Genomic DNA, 24,336 nt, shown 5'->3' with positions numbered 1-24,336 from the left:
TTTCTTCAACTTTGACTCAAACCTCCATTTGGACTCCTGGATGAACTGATCAGATTTTGGTGGTCAAAGGTCAAAGTCACTGTGACCTCATGTCTGTTCCATTCTTGTGAACACGATATCACAGGAACGCCTCGAGGGAATTTCTTCAAATTTGGCACAAAATGTCCGATTCTGGTTAATTATGAGATTATTATTTTTTTTTTTTTTTGAGGTCAAGATATGTACAGGAACTGCTGAACTCATTAAGTGCCACAAGCTGGTGTAAATATGCCGTCAACACGATTGATGTCATGGAGGATTGTGAATTGTATTTTTATTTTTTTTTTCGTAATAAGTATGTAATAACTAGTCTTCGGGGTTGTCGTGTTGAATAGATAGCTGCAGTACCATGTTGGCCTCTCCCATGAAGCTGAATACATACATCAGAGTATTAAAAGGCTTTTTATTTAAATAATGTGGATTCTGCACAAACAACAGATGCAAAAAACAGAAAATAAATAATGTAACATTCACCATTTTTCAGTTCTGAAAAATACAATAATTGTGGTACAATGCAGTGGAGTGTATCACTGCTGACAAATAATAGTTAGTGTTGGCTCTTTGCCATCAGAAAGTCAGAAGCTGTGCTCTTTTGCTCGATAAAATGCTAAATGATTCTCACAATATCAGAATGTTTCTGACCAAATATTGATATGTACATATATGATGTCATAATATTGGTTATTTACATACATTTTGGGGTTTATGATGGGTAAATGAAAGCTACAGTAGCAGATGCTGCTCTGCTCTTGAGGGCAGCTTGGGGACTCTCAGCCCTGGCAGGTGCTATGGTCGTTGGCTTTCTTTATAAGTTGATCCAAAAGGTCTTTAAGCTTCACATCGAACCCTTCAAGCTTTGTTGACGACTGAAGGATCTCGTCCTGCAGCGACTGGATGGAATCCGCTTTACCTGGAAACAGATCAGAGTACATGGAGTGAGCTTGGATCGTCTAAAAACACTGCAGATCCCCAAACATCCCCTCACAGGACCAGAGCTCCAACTGATCACACAAACCGGCACCTCCTCAGTGTTTATTCAAGTTGGGTTTTTTTGCAAATTTGGGGGGTTTAATCACCATTGTCCATTTATGTACATTCTACCAGACTGTTGAACCTTGCAGGCAGATTTTTAGACATGTATTATTATTTTTATGCCTCTGTGCCGTCTGTCATCGGCGCAGAGGCAAGTAACAACACCAAAGTGTAAAAATTCTCTGTTACAAGTAAAATTCCTGCATTCAAAATGTTACTTGAGTAAAAGTACAAAAGTGTTATCATCAAAAATATAGTACAAAAAAATAAAAGTACTCATTATGCAGAATAATATATATCATATTATATTGATGAATTATTGATGCATTTATGTGTTTGTAACTTTAATGTTGCAGCTGGTAAAGGTGGAGCTCATTTTAATGGCTTTATATACTGCTGGGCAGTTTAAATCTATAATAATGTATCATAATTTATTATGTTGTATTAATAATAATAATAATAATAAGAATCTTCAAATTAACTAGCAACTACAGTTATCAAATACATGTAGTGGAGTAAAAAGTACAATATATCCCTCAATATTCCCCCTCCCCTAGTGGAGTAGAAGTATAAAGTAGCAAGAAATGGAAATACTCAAGTAAAGTATAAGTACCTCAACATTTTACAGTACTTAAGTAAATGTACTTTCCACCACTGGAAAGGATTTAATTAAACATTTAGGCCGTCATGTAAGGTAACTTTGGGACAAACTGCCTTTAAATCAATAATAAAAGTCACTGCAAATGCAATTGAACAGATGCTGTAAATAAAAAAAAAATATTAAAAACTTTTTTGGTGTTTTTTTTCTGCAAGTTTACTGTCTTCCTAAAGGCCTGTTCTCTCAGATTATTAATTCTGTTTCATAGGCTTCTCCCCCCGAATAGCCTACTTATAAACTTTGTGGCAGAATCAGAGGGGAAATAGACTAAGTTCAGCTGCATTATTAGGGCCCGACCAACGACAACGTCGGGCCAGGGAAGGCCCTATTGAAACTATAGGAGATCTCTGTCTTTTTCTTGAAATTAATCGCCTTTTTTGACGGCCTTAACATGCTCAAAAAGTTGTTAAACTTGGCACACTTATCAGACGCGGTGAAAATTTTAGTATTTAAGGGATCTCGGGCTTGTGTGTTGCAAAATGGCTCGCTAGCGCCCCCTAGAAAGTTGGAAAAATGGAGCCCTTCGCTTCGGTTTCACCTACTTGTATGAAATTTGGCAGACATATGTAACATGTGGAGACGCACAAAAAAGCCTCTTGGAGGTATGCCCAAAACTTAACAGGAAGTCAACCATGTTGAATTTAATGTGCGATTTTCGCCCATTTTTAGCGTTTTATAGGCCGCGTACTTTAACTCCTCCTCCTACAGATTTAATCAGATCGACTTGGAATTTGGTCAGGAACCATCTTAAGACCTTGAGGATGAAAAGTTATTCAAATGGCGAGTTTTCACTAAACGACCTGACCGTGGCATGGCGGCCATTTTAAGCCATTCGCCATGAAACAGGAAGTTGTTGTAACTCCACTGTACAAAGTCCAATCTGCCCCAAATTTCTCAGGCATTATAAGGGTCCAGTCCTGATGACATTTCATGTCCATATAGACTCATAGCCCCGCCCCCTACAGCTTCACCCCCTTTCGTAACTCATGAACCATTTGTCGTAGACTCTTGTGGCAGGCGTCGTTGCACTCATCAGAGTTCTGGTTTCATTGTGCCTGGCCGCGTCAATCTCCGTCTCGCCAGTATCCCTGACGTGTGGGAAGGTGCGAGGGCCCGTTCATCGTTGCTCGCAGCTTTAATTATTATTATTATTATTATCACCCCAAGGAACTGCCTTTAGGGTGAAAAGGCTGAAAATCCCAAAAGACCTCTGAAGCTTTTTTCATTTGAGAGACGTTACTCAAGAAAAGTTTTTTTTGAACCACAGACTTGGTGGTATGCTTTTTGCTGTATTACCTTCCAGAGCGTTCATCATGTTTTCAGTGGTGTTGGTCAGAATTCCAGCATTCTCCTTCAGCTTTGCCAGTCGCTCCCCCGCGGTCCCCGTATCTCCACCATCTCCAAGGGCTGGAACCTCGTCTTTAAGACGTTTCAGCTGCTCCTCCACAGTCGTCAGGTCCTACAAACACAACACACAACATAACACACCATTTAAATGTTTCAGCTCATTTTATAGTTAAATGAATTAGTTTAGTAGTATACTTAGTACTTTAGTAATACTTTAGTATTTTAATTTGTTAAATTAATATGAATTAACTATATCTTGTGACAACAAAAGCTCCCCTCAACATTGCAATTTGACATTGAAGATTACCAATAGCTATAATCTCAGACCTAACCCCAAGTCCTGGTTTTAAACTTGCCTCTTGTAAAACTAAATGTTCATATTTCAACCTAGAAAAGTCACCACTGGTCTCCCACCTTATCAGCAGCATCTGCTTGGTCCTTAGCTTCGCCTGCATCTTCCTGTGCGTCCTGGGCCCGCTGGTCTCCGCTCTGCAGCAGGTCTTTGAGCTCGTCCAGTTGAGGCTTCACTGGCGTCATCAGTGTCAATACGTCATTCAGAGCCTTCTCAGCTGGGCTCAGCTGGTCGTTGGCCTGCATGAAGAGAACCACTAAAGCTCAGTAGTGCTTGGCAAGCAAACTTTATTGGAATAAAAATGATTGTCATCTGCTATCATTGTTTGGTGTATCCATGCTTCGTACCTTAGTCAGGTTGTTGTTCAGGTTTTCAATGAGATCCATAGTGTTCTCCAGTTTGTCCTCTAGGTCAGAGAGGCGGTCCTCAGTCGGGCCGAAGCTTCTCAGCAATTCGTCCACGTCGTCCTTCACCTCCACTGCTTCATTCCTATGAATGTGCAGCCACAGGAAAAAAATGGTCATCACTATAAAGACGTAACGGAGCTCGTCGTCAGGAGGAGTAGAGGAAGGCTGAAGGAGCTCCCTACGGACCTCCAGAAAGACCACAGCAGCTTTACATTTGGCCTCAAAATCTATTCCTGACAACATCTGTAAAGACAACTCTAGTATAACTCTGAGATGCTTGACATTTAAGTTTCAGGAACAGGTTGTATCAGTCGGGTCTGTGTGTGTGTGTCATTGTGGAATTTGGATTTGTTGTTCTGAACCAAACATAGACAGAACAGATGTGAACTTAAAAACAAGGATATAATCTTTACCACATTATACATAAAAACATTTTATATTATAAAATGTATTACGGAAAATCTTCGATGATGTATCTATCATGTCCTTGTGAATTGTTTTAATATAAAAACACTATTTTCTCCATCCTAGCCTTTTTAAAGGGACTGTTTATAACTTCTTACACGGTTAAATCATTGCGGGTCGTTGTATCATGCGACTCAGACTCCAACACAAACTACACAAAAGTTCTATCTAGTGAAGCCCGTCTTGCAAAACAGTGTTGGTCGCGGTCGGAGGACGCGGGGGAGACCGTAGCTTTGGTCTCCAGGACTGGAGTCTCTGCTGTACTCTGCTCCTCTGCCTGCTAGCCTTCACTCACACAACGCGCTCGTTCTCACTCTCGCTCCACCTCACGTGCATGCGCGCACACTCCACACTGCAGAAGAGTTAGTTTAGCTCTGAGAATATCTAGTGAATGTACAGTGGACGTTTGTGCAGAAATAACTGCTGCAGCTCCTCCAGACCAACAGAGGTTTCCCGTGTCTTGTGAAGTGACGGTGCTCCGCAGAGAGAAACGTTATCGTCTCCGACCAAAACTCCGGTGTCTCCCCTGTTCCCTCCGACCGCGGTTGGGAGGCTGAGGCAGGAAAAGCCAACACTAGGATCAGCATTGATTCATGGAGAGACCTTCATCTGGTCAGCTAACATTACTGCCAAGCAGCTGAAATATAGAGTGATATTGTGGTTTTAGCTGACGTGTGTCGCCTCACTGTTTTGAGCGATGCTCCTTCATGTCTATGTGGAGCGAGCACAAGCGCGAGCAACAGGACGCTGACTTTCGTTGACTTAACGGCCACAGGTGTCGTTGTTAACAAGCAATTTCTGATTCTTACAAACAGTCCCTTTAAAAGCTGTGAATGTGGTTGATTATGTGAGAAAACAGCATCAAGCATCAGTTACAGTAGTCTGGCCCTGGAGTGTGAAAGCCCACCTGGCGTCCTGAGCGTCCTCCAGCAATTTCTTGGCCTTGTCCAGCTGCGGCTTGGCCTCGTCCAACACTGCCGCGCTATCTGGTAGATTGGCCGCCAGATTCTTCAGCTCCTCCAGCTTCTTCTTTAGATCATCCGGTTTGAGAGGCAGTTTGGCGTTCAGGATCCAGTCGCTCACCTCCTGGACCTGTGTCAGGTTGGAGGACGGGTCTGCACAGACAGAAAAACAGGAAACGGTTGGAGGCACAATGGAAATGGAACGACCGTGGCATCACCTCATGAATTCATTCAGCCATTATAACTGATACCAAGTGAACCTTCCTTCCATATATCAGTCCACTCAGTGGCGGTCTCGGGCCGTCTGAGGGTCAGTAGGGGAACCACATAAAAAGGGCACCAGCTAAAAAACAATCTTTACCTGACAGGAAATCTTTCAGCTCTTTCACAACGTCACGTGTCTCTTTCAGGTTGTCTTCTATCCCGTCTCTGGCCTGCTTCATCTTAATGTTCAGCTTATCTGCAGACTGTCTCACCCGATTGGTTGCATCCTGTGTTTCCTGGAGCTGTAAGGAATTGAAGTTGAGTTAAACAATGTTCTGTATAAAGTTTTTAGAAGAGATAGAATAGAATAGAATAAAATAATCTACAATAATCTAAAAACATCTCAAATTGCTGGAGTTCTGTAATAGAGTCCCAGTGGCGTGCCTGTGGAGTGTGCGGATGTGAGAGTGATCTGAAGTCAGATCAGAGCGTGTGTACCTCCTCTGCAGCGTCTGTGATCTTCCCAGTGAGCTCGTCCAGTCGGTCTTTCACATCCTTAACATCAGCGTCGGCCCTCTTGCTCAGAGGGAGGGCGCCCACACACTTTTCACCCTTTTTACAAGGCGGGGTTCCGGCCGGTGGACACAAGTCTCCACCCTCACACTGGAGAGGCGTGCAGGGCTTTGAGCGAACACTGCCGCATACCTGAAAAAAACAAAAAACACATAAAGTCACATAGATATTTAAAGAGGAATTACGGGAACTTAACAAAATAGCCATTAAATATCAGGGTGTTGATACAACGCTCAATAAGTTGCAATAGTAACTCAATTATCTCACTTCAAGTATTACAGATCAGGCGGACGTTTCCAAGTGAACAGTATAGATCGAGTACATGTTTGTTTCGGAAACACATTTCAAAGCTGTAGTGTCACAAAACACACTATAATCAATCTACCCGCTAAAGGAAATGTCACAGCGTCATGTTGATGAAATGAGGGCTGGCAGTTACCTGTTTGGCAATGGGAGTGAGGTCAGGTCGGGAGGACATGTTCTGGTTCAGTTTGTCCAGGTCTCTGGTGTTGGCTGGCTGAACTTGGTTCTGAAGGTCCTTAGTCTCTTCTCTGTTGTCAGCTGACTCCTTCAACGGCTTTTTACTGGCATCCACTTTCTTAGCTGCATCTTTAGACTCATTGTAGGCTTCCTTGATTTCAGAAAGTTCTCCTGAATAAGACAGAAAAACTCAACATGAGTACATTTTATGATGTCACCGTATCAGAACGTCTGTTTGAGGAACATGGTGGAGAGGGTTCAGTCAGACGTCCTGCTTAAACCAAATGTTTACTGTGTATGCACCATATTTGAAGTTTTACTAGAAAATGTCATTTTGATTCGAGCCACTTGAGTGAAAATAACACCTGCAATCAATTATCCATCACTAAAAGTAGTGTGTAGCAGCGATCGGTGTCTTTGTTTCTGACCTGCACTGCTTGGACTGGTGGAGTTGACCTTTGCATCTTTCTTGACTTTGTACACCAGAGTGAGGCTGTCCAGCAGCGTCTGCAGTTTGTCCAGCTCTGAGTCCAGACCAGGAGTTCTTACCAGGGGTGGAAAGTCATTGTCAAGCTTGTTCACCTGGTCCCTGTGAGACAAAAACACGAGTTGTTCAATTAGGCATTAGTGTGAGAGGGGAAAAGAAATCTACTTAGCGAGTTTCTATCCAAGAATTATAGGAAGAATAATACATTCATGAATATCAGAAAACATCTCCACAACAATGATCGAAAGAGCTGATTAGTGCTTTCATGGTAAACCCTAATTCTGCCTATGTTCTCTCAGCAACCTCCTCACCTGAGCTTGTCCAGTTGGGACAGAGCATCATCGACCTCTCCGGCACTACTCGGTGGAAGGGAGATGGAGTCCTGGATCTGCTTCAGGTTGTCCTCCAGGACGCGAACGCGAGGTCCAAAGTTTCCAAGATCACCACCAGCACCTCCGGGGCGAGTAGGTACGCGGGGAGACAGTCTGTTCAGAGCTAAGCTGAGGTTCTGCCTCTGTGCGTCCAGGGTGAAGAAGCAGGAGGGACACGTCTCGCAGCCGGGGAAAGTGTCGCAGTGTCCTCGACCGCAGGAGTCGCAGCGAGTTCCGGTGACGCCCGGCCGACACAAACAGGCTCCTGTCTGCTTATCGCAAACATCTGGAAGTGTTCCTTCGGCATCACAACGACACGCTGCGGAGGAAGAGACAAGAAGGTCAGACAGAAGTACTCATTTGAGCTCTAATTGGAAGCCTCCACACACTTGAAAGTTGATTTATAAAAAGTTGCTTCACTGCTGCACCCCAGCACCTCAGTCATAAACCATTAGTATGAAGTTACAGAATTGTAGAATTGAAAAGTAGAATATGTATATGTACTTGTTTTGACAAATAAGACTTTACACTTTGGGTGGGCAGTGTAGATTATTTTGAAAATGAATGGAAAAAGTAAGAAAGACACTGAAACAACCCTCTGTGAGCTAACATTAGAGCGACTGGGAAACATACATATGACTAATAAAACTATTTTTGGCATTTGCTGTCCATCCTATATGTCACTTTTTAAATACTATTGAAATAGATACAACTAGAAAAAAATACAGAATTGTATCAAAATTGTCCAAATTCATAACAAGAAGACCAATAGCACTTTTAGAGTTGAACGCAGTCACCATGTGGAACTACAGTATAAAAACAGAAAATAGCAGCGAACACGTCTCCAAATCTTGAACAGTATTGGGTGCCGGGTAGTGGTAAGAACAGAAGAAACAAATCACCGGCTATCACAGATAATAATGGCTTCTCAACAACAAGCAAATGGAGTAATCAGAAAGAGTTGACTCACATGTGCAGCCTATGAGAGGGTTTCCGTATGCGTTCTCTGGGCACTCGGTGCATGATCGGCCTCCAAAGCCTGGTCTGCACTCACACTGACCTGTCGACTGGAAAGATAGAAACAGAGATGATTTTACTGGTGAGAACAAATAGAAACTCTGGCTATAACATTTTATATTGACCTACTTTTACTTTTATCTAAGTACATTTTTACGTCATTTATTTTTCATTATTTTAAAGGGACTGTTTGTAACTTTTTACACGTATAAATCCACCGGGTCGGGATGCCATGCACGAGCGCGTGTGGCCGCAGTCTCTGCTCCTCTGCCTGCTTGCCTTCACTCGCACACCGCGCGCGTTCTCGCTGTCTCGCTCCACCTCTAGACGTGCATGCAGAGGTTTTCCGTGTCTTGTGAAGTGACGGGGCCCCGCAGCGAGAAACGTTATCGTCTCTGACCGGTTGCCGGTGTCTCCCTCCAGCCGCGGTCCGGAGACGATAACGTTTCTCTTCCTGCTTCAGCCCGCGGCACCGACCTGCTTTTCCTGCTTCAGCCCCGGAGGCTGAAGCAGGAAAAGCCAACACTAGGATCAGATCTAAATCATGTTCATGGAGAGACCATCGTCTGGTCAGCTAACATTACTGCCAAGCAGGTGAAATATAGAGTGATATTGTGGTTTTAGCTGATGTGTGTCGCCTCACTGTTTTGAGCGATGCTCGTTCATGTCTATTGAGATCGAGCAAGCGCGAGCCCGACGCTGACTTTCGTTGATTTCACTGCCACAGGTGTCGCTGTTAACAAGCATTTCTGAATGTTACAAATAGTTCCTTTAAGTAATTCTACTTGTACTTGAGTAAAATACTTTTGGGTCGAGGTCATACCTGGTTACAAGTGTCACTGTATGACCTGGTGGGGTCACAGCTGCAGGGTTGGCAGCGTCCTGTCAGGGCTGGTTTCCAGTAGCCTTTTGAACACACGTCACAGGTCCGGCCGTGGAAGTGGGGACGACAGGGACACTGGCCGGTTAACAGATCACAGTCATCTGACAGTGACCCGTCTGGAGAACAGGAACACTCTGTTGGACAGCAGGGGGTAAGAGTTAGGAAGAAGTACGAGACACACACACATACATCAGATTTAACTACGTCATTAGTGGCAGTAACAGTGGTAGTGTAAAGAAGGTTTCCATATGTAGCCACAGAGAAGTCAAACATTTAACACCTTGATTTTTTGGAATTAAAGCTCTAGTGTGTAGGAGACGGCGGCATCTAGCGGCTTCTCCCGTGTGCCAAGCGTGTAGGAGAACTACGGTGGCCGATGCTAAAATGTGAAAATGCAAATGGCCCTGTCTAGAGCCAGCGTTTGGTTGTCCATTACGAGCTACTGTAGAAACATGGCGGACCCGCTATGTATGTAAATATTATCGGCTCATTCTAAGGTAACAAAACACAACAATTCTTACTTTCACGTGATTATAGTCTAAAGAAAACATAGTCATGAATATTATATTCCGCCAATAGATCCCCTTAACTGCTACACACTGGCCCTTTAAAGACATCAAAACCAAAGATAATGAAATTCTGCTAAATTGTCAGTTTTGACAGATTCAGTTCAACAAATATTAACTTCAGTATCTATTTTCTAAAATACATACAGACAAACTTTATTATGAACATTTGCAGACACGTATACACTTTCACCATATATGGATCAGTGACATCCATACCCTGGGGTACTGGTGTTTAGTGCTCACTGAAAACAGAAGACTGTGGTGTAATAAAGTGTGATATGATGGTGTTAGATGACTCACTGGAGCAGCCCAGAGGGTTGGAGGCGCTCAGGTCGTAATGGCCTGTCTTACAGCGGTCACAGCGAGGACCCTTGACGTTCACTTTACACCGACAAGAGCCTGTGATGTCATCACATCGGCCCTCGTTCACTGTCCCCTCAGCGCTGCAGATACAGCCTGGCAGCAACACAACAGCACAAACATGAGCCACTCATCCAAGACTGTATCAACATCAACATTTATTTTTACAAAGTGAGTTTCAGTTGGCACCCTGTCACTGTCAGACTGTTGATGTCTTGCACTTGTGAAGGACCTAACTTAAAAAGCTCTGTTCATTTCACTAATTTTAACTTACGTATGCAGGCGTCAGAACGGTCCATTCGGCTGTTAGGGTTTGGCTGGTATCCCTGGGCACACTGGTCACACTTTGGCCCCGTGGTGTGGTGCAAACAGTTCTCACACACACCTCCACTCCTCTGCCCGCTGGCCTCGTACACCGCCTGGTCAAATCGACAGCGCTGGGCGTGGTTGTTACAATCACAACCTGAGGAGAGGGCACAGGGGTTAATATACAGTATACACAGTAAGGGTTCATGATTAAAATAAATAAATATATTTGACTTAAAGTGCCTTTCACATATCCCAAGGACACTTTACATATAAAAAACAAACAAAAATGGCTTTCTTTAAATAAAATCAAAAAAATCAAAAAGACTAATATATCAATTTTGGCCTTCAGTATTGTCCAGCTCTGACATGATGGATTCTCCAAAACAGGCTGGGATATCTGCTTTTATTTTGGTATATTTTACTCTTTCATTTCATTTGAGATGTGTGCAAGTGTCTTATTAAACAGAAAGTGTTGGTAGAACACTTATGTTCATTATTTTGGGGCAGGTAATATAAGACAATAATAAAACAAAACAAAAAGACATTCAGATCTCAAACTTCCACCTCTTGTAATGCAGATCTTCATGGCAAATATGAGAGGCATTATCATATCAATTACATATTTTGTCTGACAGGTGCAACCTCCATGTTTTTCTACAGTCTGTGGTGCGCCGTGACATTATCATGCCGGTGCTTAGAGAGGTGTGTAACAGGTAGGCTGTGGGTGTAATCTTACGTTTGCAGGCGTGAGTGTTGCCCTCCACCGCAGGTCTCCAGGGCACATCATCGTAGTGTTCGGCACAACGCTCACAGTGCACACCTGCTGTGTTATGCTGGCAGTCACACTGAGGACTCATCTGTAAAGAGACACACAGAACAAAGGCTCATGAAGAGATGCTTAAATCAAAGGTCAGATTCACTCAGGCTGTGATCAACAATAGATAGAGGACTGGTGCAGGAGACATGGGGGCATCACATCACAAAGCATTTACAAGAGCATGCATGAGGATCAGTAATGTCCTGGTAGCAACGGGGGGCTGAATAAACTGCTGAGATTTGTGGTCATTTTCCTTGATCCATCATTGTAGCAACTGGAGTGCAAATTTTGGAAAGTCCTCTTGCTTGTTGTCTTACTGAGACTCCAATAACAAGATCAATATCAGCCTCATATCTGAGCGTCCTGTACAGAGAGGTGGAAGCAGGAGGAAACAGCTGCCCCCTCCAAACCTCCAAACCTCCAAACTACCTGCATACATACCTGTATGTTGTTGTACTGCGGGCTGTTGTTGTTGGCTTCTGGCAGGCATCGGTTGGCATGTCCATGGCACAAACAGCTGCCCATCACCCTCATCTCCTTCAGGGCGTAAAACCTACTGAGAGCTCTGCCCGGTGGACGTGGCACGTCACCGAGCTCCGTCATCCTCACCCTCAGCCCCCTTAACGGAGTAGCATCTGTGGATGAGACAGCTGTCAGTCAGAGGGCTACCTACGACCTTTCACCATCTTCTGTGGTGATTTACGACAGACACGGAGACTTACCTTCAATTTTTTGGCTTTTGGTAGCTGGGGCGTAAGCATACAGACGCAAAGGACTGAACTGGATCTGGAGAAGAGAAATGTACATATTGTTATATAACATCATTGTTTTTCTCCATCACAGAATGTTTTGCTCTTATTTCGCAAACCTGCACAATCCATTTCCCCCTTTGTTATGCATTCCCCACTCAGAAGGCTTTGACAAGTTCCAACTGGCATGTGTGTGTGTCTTTATCTATACTATACACTATGTTTATTTGTGTCTTTATAGGTGATAAGTTATATTTACCATTAATTAAGGTACAAAACTGCAAAACTAAAACTCAGTTTGTATAAAAAAAGTGTATTGAAGGTCAAAATGACATATAAAACACCTTACGAATGAAAGATTTGATGATTAAACTAAAAACAAGACTCATTATTTTATTGATTTTCACCTAAAATTACCTAGATATTTTAAAGAGGAGGTGATCAGTTTAAACTGAAATGTATGCCAATAAACAGCAAAAAGATAATAATAAAAAATGTTTTCTGCTGCAGGAAGACACTGATATGAGGTTGTCTTGTGTTGAGGACATCTCAGAATATATTTCAGTAATAGAAACTATCAATAAACTATCCTTCAAAGTAACAATAATAAAAGTATTAGTGATGGTATTTGCCCTGCAAATATTATTTTATAATCTGACAACAGACGGTTTGTCCTTACTATGTGATCCTGGTACGGGTTGACTCCAGTAGGGGGCAGTGTGTAGCAGTAGCTTTGGTCCAGTCTTAGAGGTGTCCTTGTGGGGATGCCAGGAAAAGCTTTTTCACAGTCTTTAGCCAAGTAGAAAGCAGGCTGCCATGTAGTGCCATCATCTAGTGTCCTCTCTATAACGAAGGCACTGGGACGAGGACCCTGCAGAATAAAACATATGAATGCACTGTTTGTACTCAGATGTACTTCATGAACTATGAAATCATTATAATGTATGATGCATCGGACGAAAGAGAAGAGATAAACGTGAACAGATTCATGGTTGTCCATGTGATCCAGCAGTAGTGGTTGCAGACTGTCTCATACCTTGAAGCTGAGCACCACGTTGTCGAGCTGGAACAGGTCGTCGAGGTCCAGCTGGAGAGTGACTGGATTCACATCTACGGGACATACGAGCAGAGCAGCATTTCCATGACAATATGTTCACATACTTTGGTTTCAGTTATTTCTCAGATATATTTGATGTTGTTTTGTTTCCTGGAGCTATAGAGGACACTGCTCAGCACATTTTAGAGTTAACAGGGTCCTCTGAGGGTGATGGTGTCTTCAAACGGGGTCGTGTTTACCGTGTTCACCAGAAGAGTCCGTATGAACGCTTGTGGTATTCACGACATTGTAAGTGGAACGTTTCTGAAAGCTCCGAGATCAGTTTAGTCGTGTTTTGTAATTCCTCGTAATTGTATAATGTTGATATTCCCAACAGCCTCATCTTTTTCCTCTGTCATTACGCCTTTGCATTTCCTACATTATGTGACCCGCCTGCTAGCTTGCTCTGTGGCTTCTGGACACCGACAGTAACGTTAATATTGCTGTTGCTTAGCAGCGGTGTTCTCACCACTTAAAGCTTCTGTAGTCAGTATATTTTTGGTATCATTTGGCAAAAATTCCATAATAACCTTTCAGCATATTGTAATTAAAGTGTTCCGAGAGAAAACTAGACTTCTGCTCCTCCTCATGGCTCTGTTTTCAGGCTTTAGAAAATCTTGGCTGTGCTCCGGTCATGTGACCGGTACTTGGTGTTCCTTCAAGAGATTTCAACATGGCGACCGCGTCACAAACGTTCTCATTTTACAGCTAAACCGTGCACTACAAGATGATTCTAAAAACATTTGAGGAGAGAAATAGGCATTAACGTAACAGAATATTGATTCCTATTTGATCAGCGCTGCCTAGTTTGACCGTTTGATCGGAGTTCGCCAGTGACTGACAGCCGGCTCTCATAGACAGCAGATGGACAGCAGACCTCAGATCAGCTCTTACTGCTTGTTTTCCGTTAGGAGCACCGGAGGACACAGAGGAACATGATTTTTATAAAAAATAACTTTTTGAATCATATTTGCTCCAATCTCAGCTTTAACCACTTGAACGCCAAGCACACCGTGTACACGACTTCCAATGTTGTAATCACGAGCTCACGAGTTTCATGTGAAGGCACCCTGAGGACAGCTCAGAGTGTGCTGGAGGAGATTAATGGAAAGAGCTTGAATAACTAAATAAAGGGCTTTAAAACGAGGTATACTCCTGCCAGTAGAAAAGCTATTTTTTTGTCTTTCTGTTTTTGCCCACCTTTCTTGGACTGCCACCATCTATCTGGTCCAGAAGTGGACAAGGCGTCCCGGACAGTGTGGGCCAGCGGACCGTCTGGGTTCCTGGAGTCACATGGACAACACTTCATCCTCACCTATGAAACAAAAAAACAGATCAGCAACAATGGACTTTCCTGAGTTACATTGTAGTATTTGGTGTATGGAGCCTATTTATGGAAATGTGTCAATATGACTGTCCTGAAACCGACCCATGGACTTAAGACCAACTTCCAAATCAGTCTCTTTTCATTCCCTGCCATGCCAGTCAGATAAGCTGTGTCAATGAGCAGGTCACACAGAAAAATCAATATGCTTCAGATCACTAACAGCTTTATATCGTAAACACCGTTTTGATTCAGCTGGTCAACAACTTATTGGGAAACTTTGGCCCAGTAACAGATGAGACGAAGGAACAATCTGATCTCGCTTTGCACAAGTTACATTTTGTGACACCTGTTAAACTTGACTTGTGAACACGGGGAAATTGATTGTGAAATACCAAAAGTTTCCTACAGAATTTATCCAGCTGACAAAATTTGAAGTTGGTAAAATTCCGACCATCGATGTCCAATATAGCTTTAAAGAAATAATCATCATAAATCATCCCAAAAATGACGTTTTAGGTGACTCAGGTCTACTGACCCTGAGTCAGTCAAAGCACTTGTGAAGTCTGCATGTAAATGTGCAAAGAAACACACAGACTGTATCAGTGTATTGAATTAAATAGAAGTGAACAGATAATATTTTTTCGGTAATGTATGTACTTGAATAATTCCCAATACAAATGCTCCAATCACTGATAGCCAGTCAATGCTTAGTAGCTCCCCCTCTATTCCGGGCACACAGACCATGGCTGCTTTCCCTGTGGGGAAAAGTTCCTTCTGGGTTGCTGATTGTTACAACATAAAGGCCTCACTGATGTTTTCCACTCCGGCTACGTGTCTCAACTCACTTCCCCAACATTATGACGCAACTTTTGCAAATTGCTTAGATTTGTGTTCAAACTGAGGACACAGCAGAGAGGTCAGGCTCTGGCTAAAATAGTCTATAACGCAGCAAAAAGCCCCGTTACAAATTAACGTGAAGAACATCTTTAAACATAAAATTCTTTTCCACCCTTGTATGAATGTGACACACACACACACACACTTCTCATTAGAATACACTGACTGCCCACAGCTTGAGAACCATCTTTGCAAAGGTGCACTGTATTTGTCTGAGCAGACTGGGCTTTTTCGGGAGGAGGTCTTAAAGAGACAGGCGCTTAAACGGAGCGTTCCAGAGAGAAAGTATGAGAAAAAATGATCATTTTTGAATATTAAATCATGTAAACATGTTCTAGTAGAAACCCCAAATACAAGTAGTGACCTGAAAATGAGCACAATATGTCCCATTCAACACATTTTGCTCTGAATAAATGGCTCAGAGGGATTAAAGAAACTTTATCTTTGAATGATCATCACCTTCTCCCTTCACAAACATGTCAGTCAGATAAAGCTCAGCAGATAAACTCTGACATTCAGTTCACCCTTCACCACAGATACAGCCCCCAACCTACAAATAGCAGAGTCCTGCCCTGACCCCAGCGATATCATATACTGTATGATAACTGTATGGGCACCATTCAACTTCAATGCATTCAATTTAAAGTGTGTAAATCTTTTTTTTCCTCATTGCATAACAGCGAATCTCATCTAATCTCATGGGATAAAACTTAACCGCCTCAAAGACTCGGGTGTGTCGGTGTCATTTCTACTACTACTTCACCTCAAATACCCCAGATAAGCATGACTGGGAAATTTTCTTAAAGTGGCAGTAGGCAGTATATTTTTGGCATCATTGGGCAAATAATATCCATAATAACCTTTCAGCATATTGTAATTCAAGTGTTCTGAGAGATAACTACACTTCTGCTCCTCCTCATGGCTCTGTTTTCAGGCTTTAGAACATCTAGCCCGTGACGGGAGACTTTGACCAATCACAGATCATTTCATTGAGAGAGCGTTCCTATTGGCTGTGCTCCGGTCATGTGACCCCGAACTCGGCATTCCTTCCACCAGATTTCACAATGGCAGCGGCGTCACCAACTTTCTCATTTCACAGCTAAACCGTGCACTACAAGATGATTCTGAAAACATCTGAGGAGAGAAATAGGCATTAACGTAACAGAATATTGATTCATATTTGATCAGCGCTGCCTAGTTTGACCGTTTGGTCGGAGTTCGCGAGTGATTGACAGCCGGCTTTCATAGGCGGCAGCTGGACAGCAGACGTCAGATCAGCTATTACTGCCTGTTTTCCTCCAGTCTGTGAAATCTTGCAGATGCCATTAGGAGCACCGGAGAACACAGAGACACATGATTTTTTTCAGGTTACCTGTTTCATGCACTACTGTCACGATATAGTGACCGTTTTATAAAAATAACTTTTTTTTAATCATATTAGCTCCAATCTCGCCTACTTCAGCTTTAACTTTGTAGGTTAAAGGTGATTCAACCTGGAGGCTAGTTTCCCAAGGTTTGTGGCTTTTGGCACTGCAGTGTGACACCTCAAACACACCAACACACTGTTTGCATTTAGTGGTTGCCAGCTGACTGTTGCATCAACTGTACATGAACTTGACCCTTAGTTATTATATAAAGTCTACAGTGGACATTATGATGAAATGAGTTGGCCAGACTAAAACTGTGTCTGTACTGGCGTCAAGGTTACATTTCAGCTAATGTTAACTGCACTACTTCATGCTAACTAAGACAGCAGGAATGAAATCATGACTGTCGATTAAAAGTAAGGGTGCATGTTCATATCATCAGCAGGGGGGTAGTGGTCGTTGATGAGGTGGGCATACTACTAGGTATGATGATGATATATATTACATTGGCTTTTTGGCTGATAGGTGGCTATACCCCATATATCCCTACCCTCCACTACACCCCTGATTATCAATATCTGACATTAATCGCATAAAGAATATATTACATGTATGTTCATCAGGATTATATCAGGCATATTTGGCTGTCAACCAGCAGGCCTCTTGCTGGAATGAGTGATTTTGAACTGCTGGGATTGTTATGGGTAACAAAAGACAAACAAAAAAACAAACTATATTGAGACGCCCATTACAAATTTGCTTAAAATAAGCTGATAAAACTTTGTTAGCTGAGGTACATTATAGATTTCAAGAGTGACTTTCCAGTTTCCCTCCAATGTCCTCTACAAATGTCATGTGTATTAACTTAACTGTTGTAACTCTGTTGTAACTCTGACACACACACACAAATATATATATATATATATATATATATGCATATATATATATATATATATATATATATATACCAATCAGCCATAACATTAGGTCAGCATGGGCACCCTGACCGGTCTGCGGCTACGCAGCCCCATACTCAACAAACTGCTCCTCACTGTGTGTTCTGATACCTTTCTATCAGAACCAGCATAAACTTTTTCAGCAGTTTGAGCTCCAGTAGCTCTTCTATTGGATCAGACAACACGGGCCAGCCTTCGCTCCCAACGTGCATCAATGAGCCTCGGGTCTGACCCTGTCACCGGTTCACCGGTTTTCCTTCCTTGGACCACTTTTGGTACAGTAGGTCCTGACCACTTCAGACTGGGAACATCCCACAAGAGCTGCAGTTCTGGAGATGCTCTGACCCAATCGTCTAGACATCACAGTTTGGCCCTTGTCAAAGTCGCTCACATCCTTGCGCTGGCCCATTTTTTCTGCTTCCAACACAAAGTTCAAAGTTCAAAATGTTCACTTGCTGTCTGATATATCCCCCCCACTGCCAGGTACCATGGTAACGAGATAATCAATGATAATCACTTCACCTGTCAGTGGTCTTAATGTTGTTAATGTTATGGCTGATCGGTGTATATATATATCTATATATATAAATTATATATATAGATATATATGATGTTCAACTCCCCCAAATCTGTCAGAACTTTAAGTCTAGGTAAACTGCAACAGCTACAACCTATAACCTGGTCCACTGCACTGAAGTATCAATAACAGAAATGATAAAATGGACCAAACAATTCTATTTCCACGAATCTGCAAAACAAAATCCCAGGTTTTCCAGGAATATGTGTAAACACTGTTAACTCTTTCAGACATTTATTGCCACATTACTCTCAAAACTTTCAATTACTATCTACGTTACTACCATGGTAACTCTAAGCCACTAGACCAAACAACACTACAGTAAATCATTTGATTATTTAATTATTTATTACAAAATCTGGTACTTGTGGAAAATGACGTGACACATAGCAACAAGATTGGACTAGTTTTCTGATGGTTGTGAGGGGCTTTCATCTGTATCATTGTCGGTCTTTACTGGTAGTCATGTATGCGTATGTATGTGTCAGCTCTGAGCTACAGCTGAGTGTTCTCGCTCCTCCCTGTCTGGAAGAGGTGCGGCTCAGGTAAGAAAAAAAGAAAAAAAGGGGAAAGCGTTTATCAATAGGAGAGTCCACACCTAACACAGCTATTCATTCCCTGAGGCTGATTCCACACAGCGCACATACACTGGGAGGTATGAAGGTTGCGCAACATCAACACAAATGTTCTCCTGCCTGTCTTTCTATGCTGCTCTGTCTTTTAGGTTGGATTAGGGTCAGGCTTCCTTAGTGAAGATCAGAATGAAAAACAATGAAAGTTGGAATACAACTTTTGAGGAAATTGTCCGTATTACGGCAACCAGCCTGGTCTCACTAAATGGCGTATGAATTACCCGGTCATTTGTAAGTCCTTTTGTGTGCAATAACAACACCTTTGTTGCTCTTGGCGTGTCATGTGTACACAGTGTAGTCTGTACTGACAGCAACGTAAACACATTCACGTGAATATGTTGCGCTCAGAGCTAGTGACCAGAAAGACTGTTTAAGGCAGATGGGTCCAACAAACGCAGGACTTTCAACCAGGAGACCGGCGTTCGTGTTCCAAAGTGTTGCTGAGTTATTTTGAGGTTATGATAGAGACGTGTTGTCTATACTTTTGTTCACAAACTTTCTCATTTTACAGCTAAACAGTACACTACAAAATGATTCTGAAAACATTTGAGGAGAGAAATAGGCATTAACGTAACAGAATATTGATTCATATTTGATCAGCACTGCCTAGTTTAATCGTTTGATTGGAGTTCGTGAGTGATTGACAGATGGCTCTCATAGACGGCAGCTGGACGGCAGACTCAAGACACAGAGGCACATGATTTTTTTCAGATTACCTGTCTCATGCACTACTGTCAGGATATAAGTGACCGTTTTATATCATATTTGCTCCATTTCTACTCACTGCTGCTTTAACATCTTTTAGAAACATCTCTTTTAAAAACTCTCCATCTGGGGGACTTCTGACAGCACAGCAGATAAACAAATTTAAACTTTAACAACATTAGGTAGTCCCTAACTAGTGAAACAGTCTGCCAGTGAGTTGAGACTATTCAACATAGTTCCAGTGCAGGTTCACTTTGTGGATTTTATATTGCAAACAAAAGGTTGTATCTCACATTAGAGGCGCTTTTCTCCCCTTTTTTGGAGCAAAAATAAGAATTGCAACATTACAGACTTGACTGTTCACTGTATGTCCTCTGCTCTCTCTCTATTATTTCAAAATCTGCATTATAATCCAGTAATAGGAGGTTTGTGCTGAGCCAGCAGCTGGCCTGGTGAGGTGGCGGTTTTACAGACGGTCAAAGAGTACAGTTGCAACACGATGCTCTGGCACTGAAATCAGACTCTTTCACAAATGGACGGCTGGCAGTTCGGCCAAAACCACCAACCAGCCTCCATCCTGTCTGTGTGCTCACCGTGACCTCTGCACGTAGAGACCGCATGCGTGGCCTGGGTGGACACAGCTGACTGAGACTGTGACAGTGTATGTGCTCTGGCTGGACTGATATGGCCTTTTATAAAGCCAGTATCTATAATTTAGTTATAATTTAAAGGTCCCATATTATTAAAAAGTGAGATTTTCATGTTTTTTTATTATTAAGCAGGCTTAAGTCCTATATAAATACTTTGAAAGTATCGAAACACTCAATCCACAGGGAAATACACACAGCCCGTATTCAGAAACTCTGCATTTGAAACAAGCCGTCTGGATTTCTGTCCATTTGTGATGTCACAAAAATACAATATTTAGATCCTTTACACAGATTTAAACGTAAACATTCTAAATGTGTCCCAGTTTATTTCTGGTTTCAGTGTATGTGAATGACATCGGCTGACAGGAAGTACACATGGACCCAAGCTGTTGCCTAGCAACGCAATTCTGTTGCAATTTCGTCGCAATTCCATCAAAATGCGCTAAAACAGTGTGTGTTTAAGACAGAGGGTAAATACAGGCATATTCAGGCCAACAGTATGAGGAAAATAAAGTTTTTTTTTTAACATTACAGCATGTAAACATGTTCTAGTAGAAACACAAAATACAAGTATGAACCTGAAAATGAGCACAATATGGGACCTTTAATAAAAGTAAATTATAAATCAGTAAAGCTGCTTTTTATGCTTTTGCTTCCTCTCAGGTATGTCTTTTTCCACATTTTTAACAGTTCTTCTAACCAGCCTTCCTCCGATCGAGTTGATATACTAAGATTTGATCACAATATATCATCATAATATAGTGCAAAAGTGCGACACTAACTTGAGACTTGTCTGAAAACATCTTTGATCCGCAGAGATGAAATGTCCTTTAAACACTGGATTGTGTTCCTACCTGTTGGTACGGGGTGCAGTAGATCTCGGAGCCTGTGAGGCCGCAGGTTGAGGAGGCATGGAGCCGGTGACCTCTTCCCATGAGCAAGTCATGGCTGGGTGGGTAACAAGCCCCACGAGAGCAGTCGGTCTGGGCCTGTGATACTGCAGCTATGGCTGTCAGGAGGAAGGCAGCACAACAAGAAATTAAACGTTACACGTTATTCTCTGTTCAAAATTGGCAAAAAAAAACATAATCAAATTTTGTTAAGATTGTGTAAACCTAAAACACACCAAAAACATATTTAAAATCTTGTGTAATCTGGATTAAAGAGTTGCTTCATTTACTTACTTATTTACTTATCATTAAGGTTAGCTAGCTAGTACCAGATGTTAAAGTAGACATGAAACCAGTGAGCCAATCCCACGTAAACCTTTAGAAGATTTGCAATATCAGGGTTACAAATGTTAATAGTTCTATTTGTTGCTACTTAAGCAATAAAAACCCACTGCTGATCTCCATACATTATAATAATGCCAATGCAGTTTTGTAATATAATGCACACTAACATGAATGTTTCTCTCCATCAGTACGATGGAATTAGCTTTTTCCACAGAAGACTTCACAAGTGACGCGACAGTGTCCAAATTGACTTGTTGATTATAAAATGGAACCATATAGATAGGCAACAGTACTTATTGTATGATCTACTCAAAACAGATGCAATTATAACTAATACTGTTATATTTCAGTTTGTCTTCTTGTTAAAAGTAGACCTTGCCATTTGTTTTTCATAGATGTAGGAGATACTGTACAGTCAGTTATTTATGGGCAGATTCCTTATGGATTTTTACACTCACCATAATCACATGAAACTTTTACTAAACCATCCCTAAACTTAACCTGAGCATAAATAAGGTTTTAATCCTCAGCCTAAACCCTAACCTTCTGGATTGATGCCCGCTTCCGTCCCTTAGATGGTGCTGCAAAGTTTTGTGGAGTTTCCTATTTCTACCTAAAGCCTCAACGTATACTGACTCCGAAGAAAGAAAGAAGAGAGGAAGAAAGCCCCCTAAAAAAGGAAGCATATCTATCTCTTTACTCAAAAAAGATGCTTCCTTAAGGTTTAGACTCAGTCAAAGTGTCTATAACTATGCATTTATATAGATAATACGTTCATTTAAAGAGTGATGTAATACAAGCTCTGTAATCAGTTGCTGCAGTGTTTCGCTGGATAGAAAAACTGCATTCTGTCTCCCCACGATTTATGAATGCAAGCATCTGGTTTGGAAAGTTTAAGGTGAAGGTTGCAGCACAAAAGAGACAAAGAGAGAGGACACTAGAGAAAGTTCAAATATTAAAGCAAAGGAAAAAAAGAAAGAGATCTTACCAGCTAGAATTAAAACAATTCTCATGTTGCGTTTCTCCTATGAAAAAGTCTGGAACAGGTGAGAAAACAAAAAATATCAGCAAGCAGAAAACAATCCAATACAATCAAAGGCAGTTTCTTGTATTTCCTTGATGTGAGACTCACCTGGTGGTCGGTCTGCTATCAGCTCTGTTATCTGTAATAAACTGTGTGTTGCTGCCAAGCAGCTGCTTTATAAACACTGTCGCACCTGGACGGTATGATACAGTGTGTGTCAGAGTCACACCCTTCACCACCACTCCCTTCACTACATGAATCAACACACACACACTCACACACTCATACACACTCACACACATGCAGGCAGGCAGGAAGGCAGGCAGACGCAGACACATAGTCAACACAAAGATACCAATGAGCCGCAAACAAACGTAAAGAAAGGTGTAATAAAACACACTCTTGTGACCTCAAATGATTCCATCTACTCGTAGAGACAAACATCAACATGTTCATAGATTTGATTCTTGTTAATGTGCAGTCTTAAAAAATAAAATCATGTACATCCAGGATATTTCCTAAAAACTTTGGTGATCCTCTGACTTTTCATGTAGCACCATCATCAGGTCAACATTTACATTTGTGTACGACCAAATACCTGCACAACTAATGACATTCCCGTCAACCTCAGCTGTAGGTTTGCTTCTATGTTACATGTGTGTATTCGGTCGTGTGTGTGCATCTGTGTCGTCCAATGATGCAATGCACAATGGAAATTTAGGGAGGGGCTGATAAAATGCACTACACGTCTTATATCATTCATACAGAAAAACAAAGTATATTCAACTGTCAACACTGTTTTTGAGTATATTTTATATTCTCAGTATGTACTGTAGGCCTATACTGGAGAAGTGGACATGTTTGTGTATGTTTGGCTAACATTCTTTTCCTCAGCGGCTACACAGAGTGAAACCTTTAAATTCCTTAAATGCCAGAATTTTAAACTAGCACGTCTCGACAAGTCCAACCATGTCATAAAGACATCATGCAGAAGTATTGATCTGTATTTGTTAGATTTATTTATTTATTCATCCATTACAAAAAGATATGACGGAGCACTGTTTCATGGAGTTTTCCATCCAGAGAAGAGCACAGCTCTGGTGAAACACTGTCACACAGACAAACTGCCTCCCCACACACAATGCATGCCCTGTAGGCATGTGTTTAAAGCTTCTGCCAGGCTGTGTGGTAACTCCGCTGTGTGCCGGAGTACTGCTGAACATCACCCGTGTCTAAAGAAATAATAACCTGAGGGCAAGCTGCTTACACGCACGTTATGTTTTTCTCCATTCTCCGCAGACACACTGACTAAGTCCAAGTACAGGGTGTGTCTTCTGACTCAACTCACACACACACACACAGAGGGCTACTGTGCAGATACGACTTCAGACAAGTACCATCATGCCTTCAATCACTCAGTGATAGTAGGCTGGCTGTAGCTGCGGTTTATGTGTTGGTAACAGCCTGGTGTTTCCTCTCTGTCAACTCTGGCCCATGGTTACACATCCAATGCTGCTTTATTGAAGTTATTGTTATCACAAGGTGATAAACATCACTGCAGAGCAAATAAGGGAGAAACACCCAAGACAGTGGGGATGGTTTAAACACAATTACAATCACAGAACACCTTTTAACAGAACTTGTGTATGCTTGAACATGTGCCTGTAAATACATCTGCGTCAGTGGAGGCTGGTCCATAGAGGCAAAGGAGGTTGCTCTATTTTTGAGAGGAAAGAGGGAGTTCAAAATATAAAAAGAGTAATTGGTTGAAATAAACCATTACCAAATC

At 42.0% G+C, this 24,336-nt stretch overlaps 1 protein-coding gene across 2 annotated transcripts; it reads right to left on the bottom strand.

The window, feature by feature from the left end:
* Nucleotides 1-178: 178 nt before the first annotated feature.
* On the bottom strand, nt 179-22,778 carry LOC119485332 (laminin subunit beta-3-like). Of its 2 annotated transcripts, none has more exons than XM_037764858.1 (23): nt 22,656-22,778; nt 22,512-22,560; nt 21,143-21,297; nt 14,378-14,492; nt 13,118-13,191; nt 12,761-12,952; nt 12,055-12,118; nt 11,774-11,967; nt 11,252-11,372; nt 10,481-10,669; nt 10,147-10,302; nt 9,218-9,411; nt 8,348-8,444; nt 7,318-7,696; nt 6,948-7,108; nt 6,479-6,690; nt 5,965-6,171; nt 5,624-5,768; nt 5,208-5,415; nt 3,776-3,917; nt 3,491-3,667; nt 3,026-3,188; nt 179-949 (listed from the first exon to the last, which is right to left on the bottom strand). In XM_037764858.1, the coding sequence occupies exons 2-23, from the start codon at nt 22,534-22,536 to the stop codon at nt 810-812; spliced, it is 3,510 nt and encodes a 1,169-aa protein (XP_037620786.1). In that variant the 5' UTR covers nt 22,537-22,560; nt 22,656-22,778; the 3' UTR covers nt 179-809. The 2 variants fall into 2 exon arrangements, with proteins under 2 accessions (XP_037620786.1, XP_037620795.1); XM_037764867.1 differs by having other exon boundaries at nt 11,252-11,369.
* Between the last annotated feature and the right edge of the window lie 1,558 nt (nt 22,779-24,336).

Source organism: Sebastes umbrosus, chromosome 1, assembly GCF_015220745.1.
Source record: "Sebastes umbrosus isolate fSebUmb1 chromosome 1, fSebUmb1.pri, whole genome shotgun sequence".
NCBI lineage: Eukaryota > Metazoa > Chordata > Actinopteri > Perciformes > Sebastidae > Sebastes > Sebastes umbrosus.
This window is presented reverse-complemented; position numbering and strand designations above follow the sequence as displayed.